We start from the raw sequence: 23,547 nt of genomic DNA, 5'->3' as shown, positions 1-23,547 counted from the left end.
CGGGCCCCCTGCTCAGCAAGGAGTCTGCTTCTCCCTCTGACCATCCCCCCTCTCATGTCCTCCCTCTCTCATTCTCTCTCTCAAATAAACAAGTAATATATTTAAAAAAAAAAAAAAAGGAGGCAAAAATACCAGGTGGTGGTTTCCAAATGACAAGTTACCCCACAGAGGAGATTAATTTCGACATTAATCAACAAAGTTAACAAAATTAATACCCTCTTGAATATTACTGATCTCACCAGGATGCAGTCAAAAAATGACCAGGCTGGTCTAGTAAAAGCCTGGTCTTATTCCCCATGACCGACAGAGTCCTGGAAACCTGTGCTGCTTTAAGTATTCATTATTAAGTCACTTTCCCATTCTGGGCCTCAACTCTCTCACCTACAAAATGGATCTAGAGATACACCTGCCCGGCAGAAGGTTAAACAGAAGCCCTATCTTCTGTTACAGATATCTATATCAGTATAGGTGCAGGCAACCATAAGGAAGCCAGGGCAGGCAGGAGAAAGCTCTGAGTCAGAAGGCCTTGGACCTAGAGCCCAACTCCATCATTTATTAAAATGTCCCCTTGAGCAAGTTATGGCATTCTGATCTCCTTATGCTAAAATCAACAAACAGGGGTCGCTCCCAAGGAGGCTGGGAGCCGATGGCGCTGTTAAAGTGGCCAGTGCCACACTCGGCATGTTCATTAAGTGGTGGTTCATTAAGTAGCTGTTCATTAAGTGGTGGATGAAATAAAAATACTACTTTGAGATCTTCACAAGGAACCTGAATACCAGGTGCTTTTATTATTACCAGGTTTTGATGGAGACTTAGTGCAGGTTGTGACAGCCAAACAAAGCAGCTTGTTCATGTGTGGCTGAGAACGGGTTTACTTATTTAAAAGCTCCCCCGCCCACAAGACTGACTGTGGCATTAAGTGGGACAGAATGTGTAAAATGGAACAGTATCTACACATGTACCACAGTACACATACACACACGGACAGATACACATGTATACAAGCACATGCAAACACGTGCGATGCATATACAATGGTCTACGGTTGTATGCACACAGATACACACACATACTGTGTGAAAACACTCTTCTTCTCCTGGTCTAGTAAGAGCCCCCCCCACGTGGAATCACTCCCCTTCCCTAATTTGGAGACAGCGCAGCCTAACAGGGGTAGAGGCGCTGGCAGACGAATAAGGAGGCCTGTTTCTAGCTTCAAGTCTGACAGTGACTGGCCAGGATGACTCATGGGTCTTCTGGGCCTCAGCTTTCTCATTTGCAAAGTGAAGAATCTGAGATAGAAGATGTCTGAGTAATCTTTCAGTTCGAAGCCTGTGATCATTCATTACCGAGCAGAGCAGGTGTCATCACACTGATGATGGTACCGTTTCTTAGCAGGGCACGAGGGGGTGGGACAGGGAGGGCTGGCCGTGGCCCCAAGGCCCCACATCCTCTCCACTTTCTGACCACAGATGAAAAGACTTGTCTCCCTGTTGAGGCTAGCACTTCCCAGTCCAGAGAAACCCAGCACTCCAAGAGAGCCTGGAGGCCTGGGGACAGGAACCCCAAGCTCTCTCTCCCTTCAGCTCCCCTAGTCCCTCACCAGGGTGCCTGCAGCTTCTAAGGTCCCAGGCAGTGGTGGCTCTCATTAACACAAACCTCAACTTAAAACAATAAACCTGGAATCCACATTACCACGTTCTGCCCCCACCCCAGCTAGGATTCACATCCGGAGACTCCAGGAGCTGCCCTTGCTCTCTCTGCTCAGGCACTGACACCGCTGTTCTCCTTCCAGATTCCCCAGCATGGCCGTGTCTGCTCTTCATTCCCCTCCATTTCTTACAGACCGCCTGCCTCTCTGGACCCACCTTCCCTTCCCCATTGGATATGTTTCCTCCTGCCCGGCTCCTCCGCACACCTCTGGTTTTTTCTGATCTGTCCACTTGGCAGCACCCAGGGACACCTTCTGTTTCCTAACCAGTTTTCCAGGTCCCACCTGATGTTTAGGCTTGAAATCCGTGGGCAGTGGGGTGGGTGGGCAGGGCCTAGGAATCTGGGTTTTTCAAACTCTCCTCCCCCAAAATAAAATAAAACAAAATAAAATAAAATAAAGGCTTTCCCTGGTCCGATTTAGCAATCTTTGATCTTTCAAAATCATCTCATGGCTATTATGTTCATCGATTCAGTGTTGACTGAGGACAGACTCTGTGGGTTGTAGGTTGGACGGGCATAAAAAGGTGAGCAAGATTTCGGGCAGGAACACTGAAGTAGAGGCAACGTGTTGCGAGTGGGGAGGGACTCGTTCTTTTCTAGGAGCGAGGTCAACTTTGGAGGAAGTAACATTTAGACTGAGTGCTGACACCTGAGTAAGCCAGTGCAGGTGATGAGGAGAGGCCACTGCAAACAGAGCAGACAGCAAGAGGGAAAAAGGCAAAGGGGTGGAAGGTACGTGGTGTGCAGACAGAGGAGGACGGGAGGTCTGCTGAGGCCTGCCTCTCAGTGAGACACACGGGGGACGAATCCTTTTGTCCCTCTGCTCTTTGCTCCCACTTTCGTCTTCTTACCTCCCAGTTATTTTCACCTAAGAGTTAAATGCATAAAGGACATGTTGACAATGTACTAATCTATTAGCCAAACCCTTACTTTGGGCTGCTTTTTGGCTTCCATGGAAATAAGCTGGTGCAGAGAAATGCTATCCGTGAGGGCGCTGGGTCTACAGCGGGCCTCGCGTCCTCAGCCCTTCCTGATGTCGGAGGCGGTGTCACTCGTTGCCGTGGGCCTGTCCTGAGTGCTGCAGGGTGTTCAGTACCGTTCCGGTCCTCCCGCCGCCACATGCCAGTCTGACAACCGAAAACTCTCCAGATGTGGCCCCATGGCCCCTGCAGCGGAGGTAGGGTTAAAAATCACGCCAGGTTGAGAACCACCGGTCTAGAGAAACAGAAGGTGAGCTCTGGAGTCAAACGCAGACCTTGCCCAGACCTTGCCATGACCTGAGTTATGTGGTTACGGAAGTGTTCTGCCTCTGGCCTTCAATGTCTTCATGTACAAGACGGGACATAACCTCTCTGGAGTAGGATACTTGTGAGGGACAAGAGATAGAGCAGGTAAAGGGTCAGGCCGAGCACTTGGCACAGAGGGCAAGGAAGAACGGTCCTAATGGCAGCAGTGCCAATAAGAGTAGTGGTTCTGCTACTTGTTTTTATTAATCATGCTGATGTCATCCTTGCTGGAGTGATTTTTAAGAAGAGAGCCTAACTGAAGCTAAACAGTTACAATGACTAAATAAGTTCTGTTTTACCAAGATGCCCTAACAGGGCTGTGAAATGCTGCGCTTACATTGCCAGATACCATGTCCTCTAGGGATCCTTTTATAATTCTTCAAGTCTCAATTTGGGGTATATTCTATATTTTTCTGAAGCTCGCCACACTTGGTACATATAACTGTTATTGTTTATTGAATGTTTACTTTTTCTATTAGACCATAAATGCCCAGAAGTCTAATTTTCTCTCAGATTCACCTAATACTCCCATCAACTAGTAATTGGTTATCAATAGATATTTACTGAAATCCTTTTGGTACTATTTGTTACTTGAGAAAATGGTATTAAGGGTCAAATTCAAGAGTAGACTGGATCCCATCTTAATAGATATGCCATTCCATATGTCACAGGAATTAGAATGTGAGCTCTTGAATCAGAAGGCATGGATTTAAATGACTTACCACTTATTAACTGCGTGGCTTTGGGCAAGTCAGGTCGTCTTTGTGAGCCTCATTGTTTCATTTGGTAAATGGGAGCAAAATACTAGAATGCATAAAGTTGTGCTGAGAATCAGCACTGCTCCTAGATGACTGATTGTGGCCAGAGGGGCAGCTGACAAGTTTTACTGCTCACTGGAACAAACTAGGTTTTGCTAGGAGGGCATGGACCAGAAGCTCTTTTTATCAAACTGGTTAAACCAATTCTTCTGCTATTGAGGGAAAAAAATAAGAATGGAAAATAAGAAGGGAGGGAAAGAGCGAGGGAGGAATTCAAATATCCTCATTCTGGTTTGACTCTGAAACTCAGATGAACAATTTATGCCAATTCAACACCTGACAAAGAATCCAGTATCTGGAAGCAAAGAGCAATGCTAAACCTAGGCACAAAGTCTGCTCTTAGCCAACACCTGCTAACATGATGGGATCCCAAGGACACCAATTTCCAGACATCCAGGAATGGATCAGGGACTGCCCAAACCCAGCTTTTGCTGCATGGAGAACTGAGCTAGCGTACACCTACTGTGTAGGGATAACTGCCTCTGTAATGAAAAGTTACTCTCTCTCTGTGTTGTAGCATCCATCCCTTGTGGAGGGGATGCGCTCATTCCTTCCATTCACTGAGTCACTAAACATGCATGTGTTAAGGGTCCTCTATGGGCAAAGCCCTGTGCAGGCTGCCGTGATAGAAGGATGAAATGACACAGTACTCTCTCTCAAAGAGCTTTCAACTAGTAAATGAGACCAAGATGCACATACAAGACTGGGTGACATGCACAGTAAAAGGGAAGCAAGTTCAAGATACATGGGAACAGGGAAAGGAGTGCTCAAGTCAGCTCGAGGGAGTCAGGGAAGGCTCCCAGAGGAGGTGGCACTGGAGTCAAGATTTGAGGGATAATCAAGAGGTTGTCTGATAAATTTAGAATGAGAGCCTGAGGCAGAAATCGGGTTGTTATTGCCTTTCAGGACAGCTGGGGTGCTGGAGCCAAGAACAGACCTGGAACAAAGTTAATACTATTTTTATAAGCTAGAAAAATATCAGCAGCAGGAGCCCTGGCCAGAACCGCCCCCACAAAGAGCAAACAAAGCTACTCCTATCTCCTGGCTGTCTGCTGGAGAACTTACTAACCAGCACCTTGAGAACAACATGTTCTTTAATCTTTGATTTTTATTCCCACAAAGTCCTTCCTCTTCTTTTTCTAGAATTGGAAAAAGCATGGCTTGAATTTTACTTATCTCTTTGATCTTTATCCTCCTGTCCCTGGCTCCCTTAGACTCCCTTAGCCCAAGGAGAAGTCTCCAAAGCAGAGTGCCGACCCCTCCTACCAGTCAGAATGCAGGGTCCAAGGTAGGTCATGCCGGGTCAGCACCCAAAGGGACCGTGACTGTCAGGGCCTGGTGGCGGGAGGCTTGCACAGCCTCCAGTTCTGACCTCCAGAGCTGGATTCTGAACCTGACATTCAGCAATTTCTTAGCATGGAGTTCATCTACCCATTTCTTGAGATTGCTTCTGGCCTCCACCAAAACACTATCTAAAGCAGTGAATCCTGCATTCTGTTACCAAGTGCCAGACAAGGACAGTTAGGGCACATTTGAGGAAGGCACACAGAGTCCAGAAGCCTGAGGTTCTTCTCCAACTGTCCACCCAAAGAGAAGACAGTTCTCCTAGTACACTTCTCACTACGGTAGTAACCTGGAGAACTTCTAATGTGAAAGCTCTTACCTTGCATCAGGTATTATGATTCCAGAGTGAGAAAACCAAAGAGAGATGCCTCATAACAACGTGCCTACTATATGCCAGCTGCTTTACCTACTCACATCACTGGCTCTCTAAACAACCCTGTGTGTGTGTGTGTGTGTGTGTGTCTATGTGGTGGGGGGCATTGCTCTCTCTTCTTGCAGAAGAGGAAACACAGGAGTGAAAAGAAAAGATATTTGACCCAAGGAACATGGGTAGAGAGAGTAAGAATGTACATCCAGATCTTCACATTTCACCAGAGCCATTACCATAACATCACAACAGCAGCTGTCCCCAACCAGTATTACAAAGCAATAAATACGCAAGCCAGGAAAGAACCAACAGAATTTTCTCTTCAGAAGGCATGGAGTTTGGTCGCTCTGTTGACCGCCATAACCCCCAGAGCCCAGACCAGTAACTGGCAAGTTTGCAAGCACTCGGTATGTTTCTTAAGTGACTATGCGGCTGGATGGTGGATGATCTTTCCAAGACCCTTAGGGATTTGGAGGGCACAGGCAGGGTGAGAAGCAAAAGGAAGTCTCTGTTTTAGGCCTCCTCTCTTTCCCAGACACCCTAATCCTGAATTGGCCAAAAGGGGAGAGGAGGAAGTATCAGAAAGTACACAGAAGGACAAAACTTGGTTAAAAATATGATCTTGACTGACTCACAGTTGCCAGAGAAGGCCCTCCTTGTGCCTTCCCGGAAACCGCTAGCGCCTATGCTTAGCCCTTTAAGAATCCAAGGTCCTTATTCTACCTTTTCACATAAAGAACTTACCTGTGGAAAACACAAGGGAAACTCACTAACTGATGAGCTTAATTAAAAGGAACAAAAAGCCTCAGCCAAAGCCTCAAGGAGTAAAATTCCCATCACCAAATGTCTCTAATTTAAGAAAAAGGCGGTCGGGGGGTGTCATGTAATAGCCTGGATTCCCCCAGTACAATTCAACCCACACTTTCTGAGTATCTACACACAGCAAGTGCCCTGTAGGGCACAACAAGTGCTGGCCAGAACTGAAAAGGCGTGCTCTGGTTCGTCCCTTCCGGAGGTCTGGGAAACTGACAAGGAACCAGGAGCCCCGTAGGTACAGCCCATCTTTCAGAACACAGTGGTCCAAGCCCAGCACTCGGCACCTGGGTGGGGGCAAGAACACTGAAAAAGCATGATGGAAAAAGATTCCCTGGCCTCAAATGTGGTACAGGATGTCAGGATTACGAGGGGACAGGAAAACTCCCTATCTCTCCAGACCACAAGTTCTCTCTGTGCCTGCTCTCTGAAACCACAATCATGCCATGCTAATCAAAAGCACACACTGCTTACACTAAAAAGGGAGAGAATCACCCTTGTCTCTAACTCAGTATTATCTACCATTCAACCGACTCACATGCGTTACTGGCTGTTGACAACTTCTCAGGCATTGTGTTAGATCCTGAACATGCAAAGATGAACAAGACAGCCATGTCTGTAGACTGATGAGCACTGGCCTGCCCTGGATGTCTGTGGACTGTGTAGAAGAACCAGACACTACTTATTATCCTGTTGCTTAAGGAAACATGAACCTCCACTCTCCAGGCTAAGGTCATTTCACCTTATTCTTGCCTTGATGTGACTGTATTCATTTACTGAATTTATCAAGCACCCACAGGACCCTGATCCAGGGCTCAGCACAGGTGAGACAAGAATAATAATACAATGCCCTCAAGTCGCTCAGGGTCTATTAAAAAAGACAAGCAGAAAAAAAAAAAAAAGACAAGCAGATAAATCAGTGATTACAGTCCGATGTGATCATTTCTCCACTAGGGGTAGATAAAAGTGTTGAAAGAAGTATAACTTAGAGATTTTTACAGTAAATCTGAGTGTTTTATGGAAGGCTGTGCAGAAAAGAAAACCTCTGCTACGAACGAATCTTCAAGTTAGAGTATAAGGTAGCCAGCGGGAGCAGTAGAGGACCAACCAGTCAGTCTGAGAAGAGAGAAACACACGTGTTTACACAAACTGAGTTCTGGAAGCACAGGTCTTCCTGTGTAAGTCTTTGAAAGTCACCTCCAGCCTCTGATACAAAGTATGGGATAGGGTACATTTCCACATTTCTTTGACTATAATCCATAGTAAGAAATTCCCTTTCATTAACCGGCCGGTATGCACATGCACTACACACAACGCATAAACATAAGTTCCATAAAAACAGTGTTCCTCTTACCGTGTGACACGTACTCTGTCTGATGTTTTCTATTGCAGTGGGATCTATTCTGAAAATGCAATGCTCGTGACCAACCACGCTGATCGCATGAAGCCTTAACCATAATTTGAAAAACCAACAACACTGTTACAGAGAAAGGCAAGGGGGAAAAAATATGGCTCTGGTCGCGTAGAGATATTGAAAATCTGCATGCCCCCGTCCCAAAAAAAGAATGAAGGAAGAAAGGGAAGGAGGGAAGGAAGGGAGGAACAAAGAGAAGAAAAACAGCAGTAAGGATAGAGAAGACAGAGTCATCACACTTGACGGTAGGCCTTATCTCACTGTCCACTTTCCTATTAAGACGTGGGGAAGAGACCCCTGGGTTTGGTTTGGTTTCAAATTCACTGCTCCCGAGCACCATGTCTAGGACTCAGTGAGCATTTATTGGGTCTTTGAAGTAATGACGACATTTGAATGCCAGATGTGAGAGTTACTTAGGGGATGAAATGAAGGCTACACTCAAGGAACTGGATATAGGATGGAAGCCAAAATTATGAAAACAAATCAATTAGACATGTCTGGGTTTTGGAACACCTTTAGAAAAAACATACATAAGTCTACCGTCACCATACATGCTAGCTAGAAGTTAATATTTCTTTTTCAAATTTTCAGTTAACCAAAGAACCATCCAGATATTAATTCAGATCCTTTTTTCCCCTGTTATTCTGTATGGAGAAATCAGTAAAATTATAAGTAAATTCTCCATTTGATAAAATTCTGTAATTCTATCCAAATGCCTAACTGTAAAAGGGCTTTCCGTTCCTGTATCTTGATCCTTGCCCTTGATCCCTGCTTTAGAAATAGGAAAACAGTGTGTTCGGTTTGGAGGAATATTCCACTTGAACCCAGTGTTGCTCACACATGCAGAGTGAGCAGTTACCTAGGCCTCCTGCGTGGGCGTCAATCAGCGAAGCTGCCACCGCAATTCCAGCAGGAAGGCCAAGGTCCTTCGCTGCCTCTGGTGTGAGCCCATTTCCAAGAGAAGCTCCAGGAGGCAGCACTTGGTTTCCTGCGTAGACAGGAGGAAAAACAAACATCTGTCAGTTTGAAGAACACAAAAGCAAACGTAAGGCTTTCTTGAGGGAACCTCTCCACTCCCTCCCCTCTCTTCTGCCTTTCCTCAACATCATGAAGATAAAAACCATGCACCCACAAACAGTCCTTTTTGCTCATTTGGTGACTTAGGTATATGTCCTTGGTTCCTATGGGTTATGCTCTGTGGTACTTTATAAAATCAAGAGCTCCGAGGCACCTTTCAAACTGGAGAAAGATTCCATTCACGGGAAATTCCAAAAGATATAAACACAGTGGCCTCTTAAAGACTAGGTTAAAATGGTTAAACTGTTCCAACAGGCTTCCTAACACAGCAGCAGCTCTACAAGCATACCCTACACACACGCACTCGTGCATACCCGGTCCCTGATGAACACAGTTTCCTAAGGAAGTTGAGAACATTTACTTGTATAGTTGCTTCCTGTCAGAGGATAAGGGGGGGAATTATTCTGTTCAATAAAAAAAAATGTCTTGAAAGTTTTTCTCTGATGAAAAAGAGAGCCCAGTCTAAACCCTGCAAACTTGACAAGGCTGCTACTTGCACAACAGAATACAATCTGAATGGTGTTCTTTGGGGTTGTGCAACGCCACAACCCTGATATTTCAAGTGACCTTGAACTCCTGCAGTCAGTCAGGCTTTCAGTTAAGAATTTATTGATTGTCTTGCTTTGTGTGCACACTATGGTGCTGTAAAAGGCAGTCCTTGCCCCACACCTAGTTAGGGTGATGAGATCAGGACCCCGAGAGCCATGTAAGTCAGAAGAGAATGAAGAAACCTATCTGTTCTCAGGTGTTTAGAAGAGGCTGAATCCTTCCCTTCCCCCTGCCAAGAAATGTAAACTAAGTATTTCTGCATTGCATATGTGGGTCCACCCCCACCCATGTATGGACCCACATATATGCTCAGAGCCCTCTGAGCGCCAAGATTCTAAGACTCTGAACAGTCAGTCAGCAGTCTGCTCAGCGCAAAGATGCCTATCACTTGTTAATTGTTCACGGAGCTCCAGGGGTAGGCTGAGGTGTTTCAGGACTCCTGGAGGTGGAGGAGAGGGTGGGGCTGAGGGAAGCAGAAGGTTGAGGGGCTGACCAACCTCCTCTAATTAGAAACAAAAAACCCCTCCACAACACCATTTTTATCCATTTTAGTTAATGAGCTTCTTCTATAATTGAATCTGAAAAAAGTCTATCTAAGAAAAGCAAGCAGAAGACTGAAACCCCTACGATGCGTTCTGTGGCTTCAGTGCCCAATATGGTAGCCACTCAGCACGTGCAGACGGAGCACTGGAAATGTGGCTGGAATAACACCAAGGACCTAAATTTTCCATTAATGTCATTTTAATTCATTTCAATTTAAAAACTGATACTCAGGGGCGCCTGGGTGTCTCAGTCGTTAAGCATCTGCCTTCAGCTAAAGTCATGATCCCGGGGTCCTGGGATCGAGCCCTGCATTGGGCTCTCTGCTTGGCGGGGAGCCTGCTTCACCCTCTCCCACTTCCCCTGCTTGTGCTTCCTCTCTCGCTGTGTCTCTCTTTCAAATGAATAAATAAAAATATTTAAAAAAAAGAAAAGAAACGAAAACAAAAACTGATAATTCAGTTACTGAAAAACTTTGAATTATGTTTGAAACCACACTGGTGTGCAAATCTACATTTTCAATGTTAACTGAAGAAACCTAAGTATTTATTTACAATGAAAATTTGGTGTCAGAATTGGGATGTACCAAGTGGCAAATACGCATTAGGTGTCAAAGACTTTGTACGGAGAAGTAGAGGAAAAATGAATGTAAAATGTCTCATTAATAGCTTTTACATCAAATATACACTGAAATGATGTTTTGGGTGTTTTCGGTTACATACGATACACTTACATTAATTTTACCTATTGCTTTTTACTTTAATGTGGCTATTGAAAAGTTTTAAATTATGTATATGGCTCATATCTAGGAGATAAAGTCAGGATGCTCCAGTGATGGGGCGGAGGATATTGTCACTGTCCACACCGCACAGATGCACGGGGAAAGTCAGTTTAAATATTTTTTTTTAAGATTTATTTATTTATTTATTTGACAGACAGAGATCACAAGTAGGCAGAGAGGCAGGGAGAGAGAGAGGAAGGGAAGCAGGCTCCCTGCTGAGCAGAGAGCCCAATGTGGGGCTCAATCCCAGGACTCTGGGATCACAACCTGAGCCGAAGGCAGAGGCTTTAACCCACCGAGCCACCTAGGCGCCCTTAATTTTTTTTTAAACTTTTTTTTGAAGATTTTATTTATTTATCTGACAGAGAAAGATCACAAGCAGGCAGAGAGGCAGGCAGAGAGAGAGGAGGAAGCAGGCTCCCTGCTGAGCAGAGAGCCGATGCGGGACTTGATCCCAGGACCCCGGGATCATGACCCGAGCCAAAGGCAGAGGCTTTAACCCACCAAGCCACCCAGGCTCCCCGGAAAGTCAGTTTATACAGGGAAAGTAATTTCCCCACAGCCAAGTGGTGTAAGTGTTGGAGTACAGCCCACGGATTCCATTTTGATGGATACAAACCTGCACTCTCATTCATTAAATTACACATCAGTATATGTATTTTTTAAAAAATTTAGGTGAATGAAGAAAACAAGTGAAGTTCTTTTACTTTTTTAAGAATCTTATTTACTTATTTAGAGTGCTCGAACATGCGGGTGGGGGAGGGGCAGAGCGAGAGAGAGAGAATTTCAAGCAGACTCCCTATGGGTGGGGCTCGATCACAAGACCCTGAGATCAGGACCCCAGCCAAAATCAAGAGGCTGGATGCTCAACAATCCGAACCACCCAGGTGCCCCAAAAGAAGCACTTTTGGAACGAATATTGTGTTTAAAAAGTAGCACTGTTTGGAAATCATGCTCACTACCTTCAGACTTTTTTTAAAGAGTTAATTTTCATAGGAAGGTAAAAAGGTTACACCTTCATCCCCGAGTTCACAAACATAAAGGGTATAATTTTCATTAAAAAAGGATTCTGGAGAGGAGGATTAGCAAGATGGCGTATGCTGGGAAGACTTCCGGGCAGTAGTTTAGAAAGGCTTCCGGAGGACCACAGGTAGATTCCTCAGCACAGGCGGCATCTGGAGCAGAAGTCAAGAAAACACAGGACACGGCCAAACGCACGGAGTGCGGAGGAAGAGGAGCTGGGCGTGGAAGGGCAGATGAGGCTGGAGATGAAGTGGGGACGGGGCTCACACTGCCTACAAATGGAGGGGTCTGACCTCCATGATGAAGACCACCGTGAGCCTCTGGAGAAGCATTCAGGCTGGGGCGTAAGTGGTGGGATTTGTGCACTTTCCCAGATATCTCTGGGACCACGCGCAGCAGGAGACAGACCAGGTCAGGGAGAACACTGGTGGAGCCATTTCGGTAAGAGAAAAGATGAGGACCTCCATCAAGGAATGGGCGAGAGAGATGCAGAAATAGGCAACAGGAGAGATTTTGTGAAGAGGCTGTGACAGGCCGTGGCAGTCACCTGCATATGTGGAGTAGGGGAGCTACAGAGATGCCAGACTTGTGGCCCAGGAATGCGAGAAAAATCAGCAGATGGCTGCTAGCTGCCAGCTCCTTTGAGCCGCTGTTCCAAGGTGACCCCTTTCCCAGGGCAGCCACACCCGATGACTTAGCAAACTGGGAGCAGAAGGCCTCTGATGAGCACCACTCACTCCAGAGCACTCCACTGGCCTGGCCAAGGGGCGTGGGACTGTATTATAGCCCTGATCCTCCCTCTGCGCAATGCCCCTCTCTCTCCCTTCCAATCACAGGGGGCAGCCCCAAATAACCACCTTGTACCCCCAAATCTGTCTCAGCATCTGCTGCCAGAGAAGCCAATTTAGGGTAGTCAGCCAGGCCTTCTCCTCAGACCAGTGGTCCCAGAATGAAAATAAACATGCACAAAGATTTACATCCTCAGCCTTCAGGAACAGTCTATCTCTACTAAAAGCAGGAAGAAGCTTTGTTGAATTTCAGACCAGAAAGAAACAGCTTGACGTTAAGAGAAGATGGTAGAAAACGAAGGACTCTCTGAGAAATCACCCCATCAGATCATGCTTTAAGTTTATCATCCAGGGGTGCATCTGAGGGACTAGAAGGGCTGTCAGAAGCAAGCTTTAGTACGCCTTGACAACTTTCCTGGAAATAATCCCCCTTTCGGTTCTTCCTTGACCATGAAATTAAGTTAATCACAGCATCCACTTCCCAGACGTAATCAAGAGCTCACAGCCTCAACACCGGCTGTCTCCTAGCCTTTGTTCGCCCGTTCATCCATGCATCAGGGGTGGCCACTGTGTATTTCTGCCCACCTGTGGGAACACTGACATGCGAGGGCGAAGTGAAAGAGGTTCACACAGGGCTCTGGGTAAACCAAGGCTCTCAGCCTCTCATCAAGGGCTTGGCAGGTGGAATATACATGGTATTCACAGAGCACAGAGGAGGGACAGTGAGTTGGCCCAAGGGAAGGCAGGAAATCCAGATGCAGGTGACATATGAGCCTCATCTGGTAAGACAGGTGGCGGATAGCTGGTTTCACAGCTAGAAAGCTCAGGGGAAATGGATGCCATTAGAGCAAAAAGCAGTTCGCTGCAGGGAGCCCTGAGGGGGACAGAGGGTTTGAGGCGTTCAGTGTGTTGGCAAAAGGGGCAACCAGGGAGGAGCGGAGAAGTATGGGTCTCCAGAAGGGGAAGGAGACCCAACTAAGGCAGTAAGGCCCTGACGGCCAACAGCTTTGAGCACCAAGATTTGTTTTTTAAGAAGATAAACCTGCAGTGGAGAAAGGCTAGAACAGGAAACAGTTTGTATCTGTGAAACTATCAAACCAACTGAAATGCAGGCTGTAAAACATGACGCAGAGTATGACTTCATCTTAAGAACAACAACAAAGGGGGTAGATGGACTATTTGTAAAAATTCATTACTGAGGGAAAAAGAAAAGAAAATTGCTTCTGGATGAAGAAATTATAACTACTTTTTTTTTCTTTTTACCAGCCTTGTAATTTCTAAAACTCTTCTTGAACACACATTCCTTGTGTACATTTTTTAAAGGTGTTTCCCCCACAAATCAGGGTAAATAAATCAGGGCACATGTATCCAGAAAAATCCCAACACAGCCATTAAAATGAATGAGGAAGAATTAAGGTATGAACTTGGAAGAAAGTTCAAGATAAATTTGGTGAAGCCTTCAAGACACAGAAGAGTATTCAGAGTGTGATCCCATTTGTGAATTTTGTTAAAGTAGACCAAAACGCACGCATGTCTACTTCCATGTCCTAGAAAAGTATGCAGAATATTATTACAGCAGGGACTGGGACCCAGGGTATGGCACTTTCCCTAAGATTGGTGCTTCCTTTCTACCATGACCTTGTATTTCCTTTGTGATCTAAACTTTTAACTAGCTTAAGTTAAAATAAAAGCAAAATGAATTTAAGGAGTACCCTGGGCACATTTTCCAAACCCTGCTCATCAGCCTGAAGGCAGGAGAGGTCCAAGGCCAAGTCACGTCTTTTCCTGATTTGGCTGGCTTCTGTCCCTATCAACACACACTCACGTTGGGGTATAAAAAATTAATCACTCTGAGGGTTTGTGGGTTCATGTCCACTGAATTCCTATTCAGATGGGCAGATGCAGTGGGAGCGGTCAAGAGCTGGGGCCTACAATTATCTGGTGGTTGAAGTCCCTCTCCACAGGCGGGGGCTACTATTACACCAAATTTTTCCCTACCAGTTTTTCAATTATCTATGACTAATGAGCACTTTGGGAACAGTTTCAGACACACACATAATCCTCCTTCCTGACGTCAGCAGGAGAAATTAATGACTGTGTGGATTGCTGGGAGACAGAAAATGCATTATAATGGTCAACAGAACTGTTATCCTCTCCAGGAAGAGGGAGATGGGGGAGGGGCATCGTATTAACTGGAAGGTTCAGTGTTCTTTTGTATCCGACACACAGGAGATGAAACCCAGGGTAAACGTTGGCTCACGGCCTTGGAAATGTCAGAGAGAGGTTTGGGCACAGGCGGCATGCAACCCTGGTTCCTCTGCACTTAGCACCAGGGCGGTGGTCCCTGCTCAGCTTTGCCAAGGTCAATAGGCCAACCAGACTGGCTGGGACGGTGCTGTCACCTGGCCCTGCCAGCAGGTGAGGCTCTCCGAGTGTTCTGGGACTGAAGCCGCTTTCAATCTGGTTTAGGAGGGGAACAAAAGATACAAATGTAGTAATCTAAAGCAACACCTGCATCCCACTGTTTATAGCAGCAACGTCCACAATAGCCAAACTATGGGAAGAGCGTAGATGTCAGTTGACAGATGAATGGATAAAGAAGATGTCACATACACACACACATACACAGGACTACTATGCAGCCATTAAAAAAAAGGTGAAATTTTTAAAAAAGGTGAAATCTTGCCATTTGCAATGACGTGGATGGAACTAGACGGTTTTTTGCTAAGCGACATAAGCCAATCAGAGAAAGACAATTATCATATGATCTCACTGATATGTGGAATTTGAGAAACAAGGCAGAGGATCATGGCGGAGAGAGGGGGAAAAACGAAACAAGACAAAACCAGAGAGGGAGACAAACCATAAGAGACTCTTAATCTCAGGAAACACACTGAGGGGTGCTGGGGGTGGGAGGGAGGGATGGGGTGGCTGGGTGATGGACATTGGGGAGGGTGTGTGCTATGGTGAGCCCTGTGAATTGTGTAAGCCTGATGATTCACAGACCTGTATCCGTGAAACAAATAATCCATTATATGTTAATTTAAAAAAAAAGAACATGAGTGAGGGAACAGACACAGGATTGTACTCTTATACTGTCCAACACTAGGCTGGAGTTATCTTAAGTTATGTTAATACATGGCAGTGTATGTAAGGTTGCCATTTCATGCAGCCATCCTCTGGGCTGCGGTGATGTCACAGGTGGTTACGACCCAGTCTGACTCTGGCTGAGCTCCAGCCTTTGGGGAGATACGAACGCTCACCAAACAAGACAAAATAGCATCATGTGTGTATGGTAGGCAATAGACTGGATACTGATACTTTAAAAGAAGGGACACGATTAGGGGCTTGACCCATACTCAGTACCTAAATTCCTCTGTAGAGATCTCCATTTGGGTAGGTTAGATCAGGGAGCCTTCTGGAACCACAACTGATAAAAGACTGAAGGACATTCTAGTAATTCTTGCTCCGGAATAGGAGTCACACACATCCACAACTATTCACTCAATCAGGGAAAGTCACAAACAACTCAAATCTGATATGCTCCACGATCTGTTGAAAGACAATTCCTAAAAGGTTAATTTGTTCATTGCCTTTCATTTGCCTTCTAAAAATGACCTCATTTTAACTAGAAACTAGACTACTTTCAAATATTAACTAAATGTAAAACTTTCTGATGATAGTTTCATCATTCACTATTTATTGCAGAAGTGTTTACTGAGTTCCTACTATGTGCCAGGCATTGATGTGATACAGAAAGGCATTAAGGAACTTCTCTATTTGAGAAGTTCCCCACCCTCAAAGGGCTTACTTTTGGTAGACATTGGATTCTCATCCAACAGCTCTTCTGAATTACATCTTGTAAATAATTTTATCTTCTAAGCTCTTCCATAGTGTGGAATAGTGTCACAAATCTTTGTATCTCTTGTCTTATATTTTGACCTATAGGTCGTATTTAATAAACATATCACACAGTTTAAACCAAATTCTGAATGATCCTTACCCTATGTTTTGTTTTTTTCCCCATGCTTCTCTCTTCCTCTCTCTCCTGCTAAACGCAGAATTACTCAAAGATGGTTTTATTTCTCACTGCATTCAGGTCCCCTCCCCTCCAGGACACAGCAGTGTCTAGAACAGTTCTCAGTAATATCCATTCAACTGAATTGATAGCTTTCTTTTAAAAAGAGAAGGCCACAGACACAGATCAATCAACTTAGATAAAAATGTTAAACACACACACACACCCCCCACACGATCCTGCACATCAGCTAGGGGAGTAAAGAGAAAGGGAATGTTTCCTAATATAATCCCACCAGTAACACATCCTCACCTCTCCAACTCAGACAATGTAAGGTATCAAGACCCATGGGTATGCCTAGAAAATGGGGACCAGCAGGCTCACATCTCTCACCAAGCACCCAGATGTGATGGTGCCGAGACATTGTGGGCATCACCATCGAGCGGAACAGTGGCTCTCAAATTCTCCTTGCCTGGTCAAGTCTGATTCAGGGAGTGGATGGTGGTGATCCTATAGGTGAAAAGCCGCAGGTCTCATTGCCAGGTGGGTCTGAGGAAGGCAGGATGGACACCAGGCCAGGTGTCTGGACTTGTTCTGACAGGCCACTGCTAATTATTATACAGGTCGGCGAGGCAAGGAAAGGTACACACAACTTGTATTTTAGGAAGAGAAATATCACAACAGTAATAATGCCTGTTGACCAAAACCTACAGGCTTTCTGGTCATGTTTCTGGCATTTTTCAGCAGCTCTCACCTTTCATGCTAGCAACAGACCTCTGAAGCTGTATTAGAATCGCTGCCTTGCCGCTGTAGAAACAAAAGCACAGAAGCGGTTATGTAATTTGTCCAGTCACCTATCTGGTGCGGGGCACAGTCAGGCTTCCGATCCAGGATTCTCAGATTCCAGAGTGGAGGATCTCCCTACTAGATCATGCAGATTAGAAGGGGCTGATAGTGGAGCCAGGAAGAATAATCCCAAGTGTTTGTTGAGTCATGAGCAGAAAAGGAAGGCAGTTTCATTTGCAGAGGCTCTCCTGGTGGGTCATGTCCAGGGACAAACCCCCAGGAGCCATGAAATCCCAGCATCCTCAAATCTCCTAGCTCCTTCCTTTACTCCCTTATGCAGGTTCCAAAAACCCTGGACTTTGAATGGCCTGTCGCGACCACTGACCTCAGCATCTTCCTTCTGCTGTAGAGAAAACCAAAGTCAGAGAGGGAGGTGGCTTCTCTGTGGCCACCCTTCTTGGGGGCGGGGGGCCAGAGTCTCTACTGAAGACTGCTGTGGCAGTCCACACCTCCTGCTGTGGCAATACTAGCCTGTACCCACCCCCAGCTGGGGCAAGGAGCTCACCCGAGCCAGGACTCAAAGTCACAGGGCAAACAAGAGGGTTGGCAGAAATCCAGCGGATTCCAGCGGTGTAGGCTGCCGATTCTCAACTATTCAGAGCTTACAGTGCAGGCTTTTCAGCTTGAAATCATCCACTTTGACACCCACAGTGACCTAATTCTCTAGATAATTGCCAATGCCCTAGTTTGCTCTCACCTAGCCTAAGGCCACCTCCAAAAGCCTTTCCTGGGTAGATCATAATTAATCACTTTTTTCCTCTATAACCCCACAGCATGTTTCTTGGAATTACATCATTCTGTTCTACATAATGACTTTTTTCCTTGCGCCTCGTTCTTTGGTGTTAGATGATAACCACCTTGAGGGTATCGCTCTTTTCACAGGTGTATTTGCAGGAGTTATGCAGTTTAGCAATTCCCCTCCAGAGAGGGAAGCTTTGTGATGGTGGGTGAGTGATTTCATTTCTTTGCTCCTGTTTCTTCGCCTGTAAGATGGCTACAATAACACTATTATATCATGTGAGAATCAAGCAAGGTCGTACTGATAAAGTACTTTGGATGCTGTCATATGGCAAATGCTCAATTAATAGGAGACACTCTGATGGTTACAACAAAAGTTCTGTGTTCCTGGTCTATGTGGTATCGCCTGGCATAGAGTGGTCACTCAGTTCATTCGGGCTGAGTTTATAATGCTTGAGGAGAATCCTTGATGTTATAGCACGTGGAGATACATATGCTTTGGGGGTCATGAGAGCAAACCACAGAGACTGTGAAAGCTGTTAAAATATTCACAGTAATGGAATTCAGTCTTCCAACACAAAAAGTGTCCCCCTGTAGTCATATCTCCAGAGTGAAATGTTTTAAAAGTGCAGAAGGTGTTCTCTTTGAAGTTATTTTAAGGACTAAATGCTTGCTCCACAAGGAAAAATTATCATTTTGTCATCAAAAGTCCTGACTGTTAAGATGACCCATGCTTTCAAGACCCAGGCCAACAGTTCAACCACAGACAGTTTTCCCACTTTGAGGGAAAGGCAAATTTGGGAAACAAAAATATTTTAACTCTCTCTCTTTTTTTTTTTTTTAAGATTTTATTTATTTATTTGACAGAGAGAGATCACAAGCAGGCAGAGAGGCAGGCAAAGAGAGAGAGAGAGAGAGAGGAGAAAGCAGGCTTCCTGCCAAGCAGAGAGCCTGATGTAGGACTTGATCCCAGGACCCTGAGATCATGACCTGAGCTGAAGGCAGAGGCTTAACCCACTGAGCCACCCAGGCACCCCAAAAACATTTTAAGTATCATTATGCTTAAGATATTACCGGGTTTAAAGCAGTAGTCTTCACAGTTTTGGTTGTTTTTGTTTGTTTGTTTTTGGTTTTGCTTTGTTTTGTTTTTCCTGTAATCTACTAAAGAAGTCACATAAAGAAAACTGGGACTCACACCTTCATTTTTTTCTTTAGCTCAAAGAGCCATTAAACACAAACATTAGAGGGGCTCCTGGGGGGCTCAGTAAGTTAAATGTCTGACTCTCTATTTCGGCTCAGGTTACGATTTCAGGGTGGTGGGAAAGAGCTCGGCTTAGGGCTCTGTGCTCAGTGGCGAGTCTGCTTGAGATTCTCCCTTTCCTCCTCCCCGTCCCCTTTGCTTGTGCTCGCTCTCTCTCTCTCTCAAATAATCTTAAAAAAACCAACCCCCCCCCAATAAAAACCCCAAACATTAGAATCAGGACCATTTAATAGAACATTTTATCACTAAAAAGATAGGAAGGACATGATCTCAAAATAAAGAACGTTTTAAAAAATTAAGTACAATTTCCTTTTATGACCTAATTTTCTCATCCTATCACACATCCCTTTTTCAGGGGCTAGCGTTGGGTCTCTAGTCTAGACTACTGTTTGCAAACTGCTAGTTTACAGAATACTAACAACCTCCTAACAAGGGGCTGAATCTACAGGATACTGAACTGCACGCTCTCATGTGGAAAAAGTCAGTGGGTCCGGTGTTCACCACACAACATCAAACATCTGGTGATCTGAAGACATCTGGGGCTTTTTTATCATGTAGACCAAACATGATTCAGGTAATTGACCAAATTTTTCACTTCCCAACCAGATGTCTTACTTTCATATAAATGAAGCCAATCTTGTACTTTCATGTGCAAATAAGCTAGACAGAAATTCACCCCTGGAGGGCAGAATTAATTGCTCATTCTCAATGAATACTAAATTACATATTATTTTTTCCCATGATTCTACCTTTGAAAAAGGTTTTCCACTCTTGCTTTAAAAGCATATATTTCATCTTAGAAACATTCTGTCTTTTAAAATGTTTGTTCCTCTTTGTGTCTTTTACAGCAAGGCAGTGTGCTGTAATGAAAAGAGTGTGGTCTTAGGAGTTTGGATGAATTGGGTTCTAATTCTATGCACACCGCCCTACCCCCAATCTTTTAAGGGCCTTGGAAATAGTTATTTAAACTCTCTGAGTTCAGTTTGTTTTGCAGTTATAAATCATTAAACCCATCTCTAAGGGACACCATGAAGATTTAAGACCATTCTTTCATTCTTGTGATACGCATCAGGCACTCATTCTATGTGCCTGTCACTCAGAAACAAACAGAGAGCCACCATGCTGTCCTCTGGGAACTGTCAAGACACAGGCAGGTGCTCCAAAGGGTGTGCTAGAAGAGTCACGCTGAATGGCAAAATACTGTCCAACAAAGGCAACACTTTTATTTAGGATTTTTAATAAAAGTATAAGCAGCTTCAACTGTGGATAATTTTTAAAGGAAGTATCAAATTAATAAAAAGGAAGGACCTGTCTGAAGCCTTTCCTCTTCTTGTACTGTTTTCAAAGACAGACTGGGATTTGCTCTCATGGTATTTGTTTAAAGAATTCATGTGGTTATCAATGACCCTCCACCTTCTATGCCGTTGTCCTGACAACCAACCATTTACTAGACAGAATATGGAAAGCAGACGACAATGTATCCCTTCAGTCTGGTTTGGTAGGTAAAACTCAACAGTGCAGAGACAATATTCAAAAGACCAAGGTCTTTGTGCATAAGATCCTTCAAGAGGAAATAAATACATAGATATGAACTTACAAAAAGGAGACAGCACTGCAAAGAGAACTCAACAAAGAGAGGAGAGGCTGCCATGTGGACCTCACTTCTGGCTTAAGAGCCCTTGTGGTTCAGTAGCCAGGCTACAATAAACACAGCACAGAAAGACAAAGGGCTAAGTTTGTTGTTGCTATTGTGTTTATCTTGAGATGTTAGATTCTTTTATCACCAACGCCCAGAAACATCTCAAATATATGAAGAAATGAAATGCTATTATGGTTTTTTAAACTTTCTTCCAATCACCAGAGTTTTGTTTTGTTTTTTTTACCCCCCAAAAGGAATCTCTCACAGAATCCTAGCCTACAAATCTGATTTAGTTCAAGGAAAGAAGGAAATGCCCAAGAGCAATGTGCCCTAGCACTGATGTTTGAGGAACACTGAGATATAAGGGGCTGAGCAACAGAGGTTTGAATCTAGAATTTAATCTACGGTAGAGACTGCCAATCTGGACACATGAAAGAGGAGAGGAATGGGAGTCTGGAGCTGTAATACTAAGCCCCTTCTCTCAGGCTTTTCTGTAACACAGGAGCTGAAGAAGTGGAAAGTGTCCACTATTTAATCAGAGAGACCATGACCTCACCCTAGGTGAAGGAGGACCTTGGCACTGCAGCATCCAAAGAAAGGAGTGGAATTTGCCAGTTTGGCATTTAGCCAAAATGTTAGAGTACAATCCCTGAAGCCCTCACCCACACTGCCATGTGAATTCAGCAGGGGAATATTCCAAAAATGATGCTCTCACTTAATGTCATTTAAATCTCCAACTATGTCATCCGGTGTGTATGTTGTGCACTGGGGGAGGCTCATGCAGCTCGTGGGGACAGCGCTCCAGTGCTACGATGCAAGCTTCAAGCTTCGTCAATGAAATAGAATCTGATTTCTCCAGTTTTTGAGTTTCTCATTCTTTGGACACAAGACCCATGAGAATGAAGGACCTTAGGCAAAATGGAAAAGGCAGACTGGCCCAAAGCCCAGAAGTGTCCCCAGCCATCAAATCCTTTCACAGTGGCCCCACGGGCCGCTTCTAGAGGGAGCACTGAGGGCAGAGGGAGGGCGATCCAAGCTCCAACAGGCTTCAGTGGATGGGGCTGAGAGGAGAGACCGATAAACCGCACGACTTCGCCCTCTGGCGCTGTCTCCAGGGCAACACTTAGGGATTGTAAGGCCTCTGGAAGGTGATAAGGGTGGACATCCATGGAAAGGGCATCCAAGAGGCCAGTCCCCTGGGCCCTTGTCTGTATGATCATAATTGATTTTTTCAAAAACAAAAATCAAGATCACAAAACTATTACTCAATGTGGTTTTCCTTTAGTTTACAAAGACAATACAGCTTCATTAGAGATCAAACAGTACAAAAAAAAAAAAAAGGAGAAAAGACCCTCCCCTTAATTTCCCTCCTCCCAGAGATAACTACCACTGAAATGTTAGAAACTATTTGAGACCACCATGCCAAAATATAAAGATACACACATATTTAATTGTAAATAAAAGGTATAATATAAGTGTGCAATTTTATATTCTGCCTTTTGAAGTCAATAGTATGTCACAGACACCTTTACTCACCAATAAGTATAGTACATTCTTCTTGGAAATACATCATATTCTGTAATTTGAAGGTACCATATTATTTAACCAATCCCTTAGTACTAGACACTTAGTATATTTCTGTCAAATTAAAAACACATACAGACTTAGTAACAGGTGGCTTAGTAAGGATTACTATAAGGAGGTGAGGGGCTTTGCAATTAGGGAGAGCAATTATTGTGATACAGAGAATGTTGTGACCAAAGATCTGCAAGTGTCTCAAAAGTTAGACAAAACGGGTCTTTCTTTTACATAGTGGAATAAACAAGGTGAGAAAAAATGTAGGGAAATGGGGTAAAAGAGTGGTGTGCTGGAAAGTAGACCAGAGAGTGTTTTATTCTGAGGTCAGTATATTATGACAGAGGGACCTGTGAGAGTTAATTTTATATATCGCCTTGACTGGAAGTTTGGATCTGTAAGTTACAATTTTATCCCAGATATTTTGGTCAAACATTATTCTGGATGTTTCTGTAAGGGTGTTTTAGATAAGATTAATAATTAAATCAATAGACTGAGTAAACCACTGAGTAAAGCAGATTGCACTCTGTAATGTGGGTGAGCCTCATCTAATCAGCTGAAGGCCCGAGTAAAACAAAAAGGCTGACACCCCTCCACAGTCTGGGTCTCCTCGGTAAGAGAAAATCCTTTCAGCAGTTGCATTCACCTTCCTCCTCCTCCTCCTTCAAGATTTATTTATTTATTTGACACAGAGACACAGAGAGAGGAAGTATGCATGGCAGGAGGGCAGAGGAAGAGGGAGAGAGAATCCCAAGCAGACTGACAGGCAGCCTGACACCAGGCCTGCTCTTACAACTGAGATCACAACCTGAGCTAAAACCAAGAGCTGGATGCTTAACCAGCTGTACCACTCAAGCACCCCATGCCTGATAATCTTCAGTTTGGTACATGGGCTTTATCCTGCTTTGTGATTTGAACTGAAACATCAGCTCTTCCTGGGTCTCTAGCTTGCCAACTCAC

General features: G+C 44.6%; 1 protein-coding gene across 19 annotated transcripts in view; it reads right to left on the bottom strand.

Annotated features, from left to right (window-relative positions):
- FGGY (FGGY carbohydrate kinase domain containing) overlaps positions 1–23,547 on the bottom strand; it is a 697,591-nt gene that overhangs the window by 198,915 nt on the left and 475,129 nt on the right. For all 19 annotated transcript variants that reach the window (XR_006601768.1, XM_045064615.1, XM_045064604.1 and 16 more), the window contains one exon: positions 8,612–8,740. Coding sequence is in view for 18 of the 19 variants with exons in the window: in XM_045064615.1 (XP_044920550.1) it covers positions 8,612–8,740 (129 nt within the window). In the remaining variant the exon portion in view is untranslated. The remainder of the gene's footprint in view (positions 1–8,611; positions 8,741–23,547) is intronic.

The sequence above is a fragment of the Mustela putorius genome, unplaced genomic scaffold (assembly GCF_011764305.1).
Source record: "Mustela putorius furo isolate JIRA1106 unplaced genomic scaffold, ASM1176430v1.1 tig00003853_pilon_pilon_pilon, whole genome shotgun sequence".
Classification (NCBI taxonomy): Eukaryota; Metazoa; Chordata; class Mammalia; order Carnivora; family Mustelidae; genus Mustela; species Mustela putorius.
Note: the sequence above shows the minus strand (reverse complement) of the source record. Positions and strands in the feature narration are given on the sequence as shown.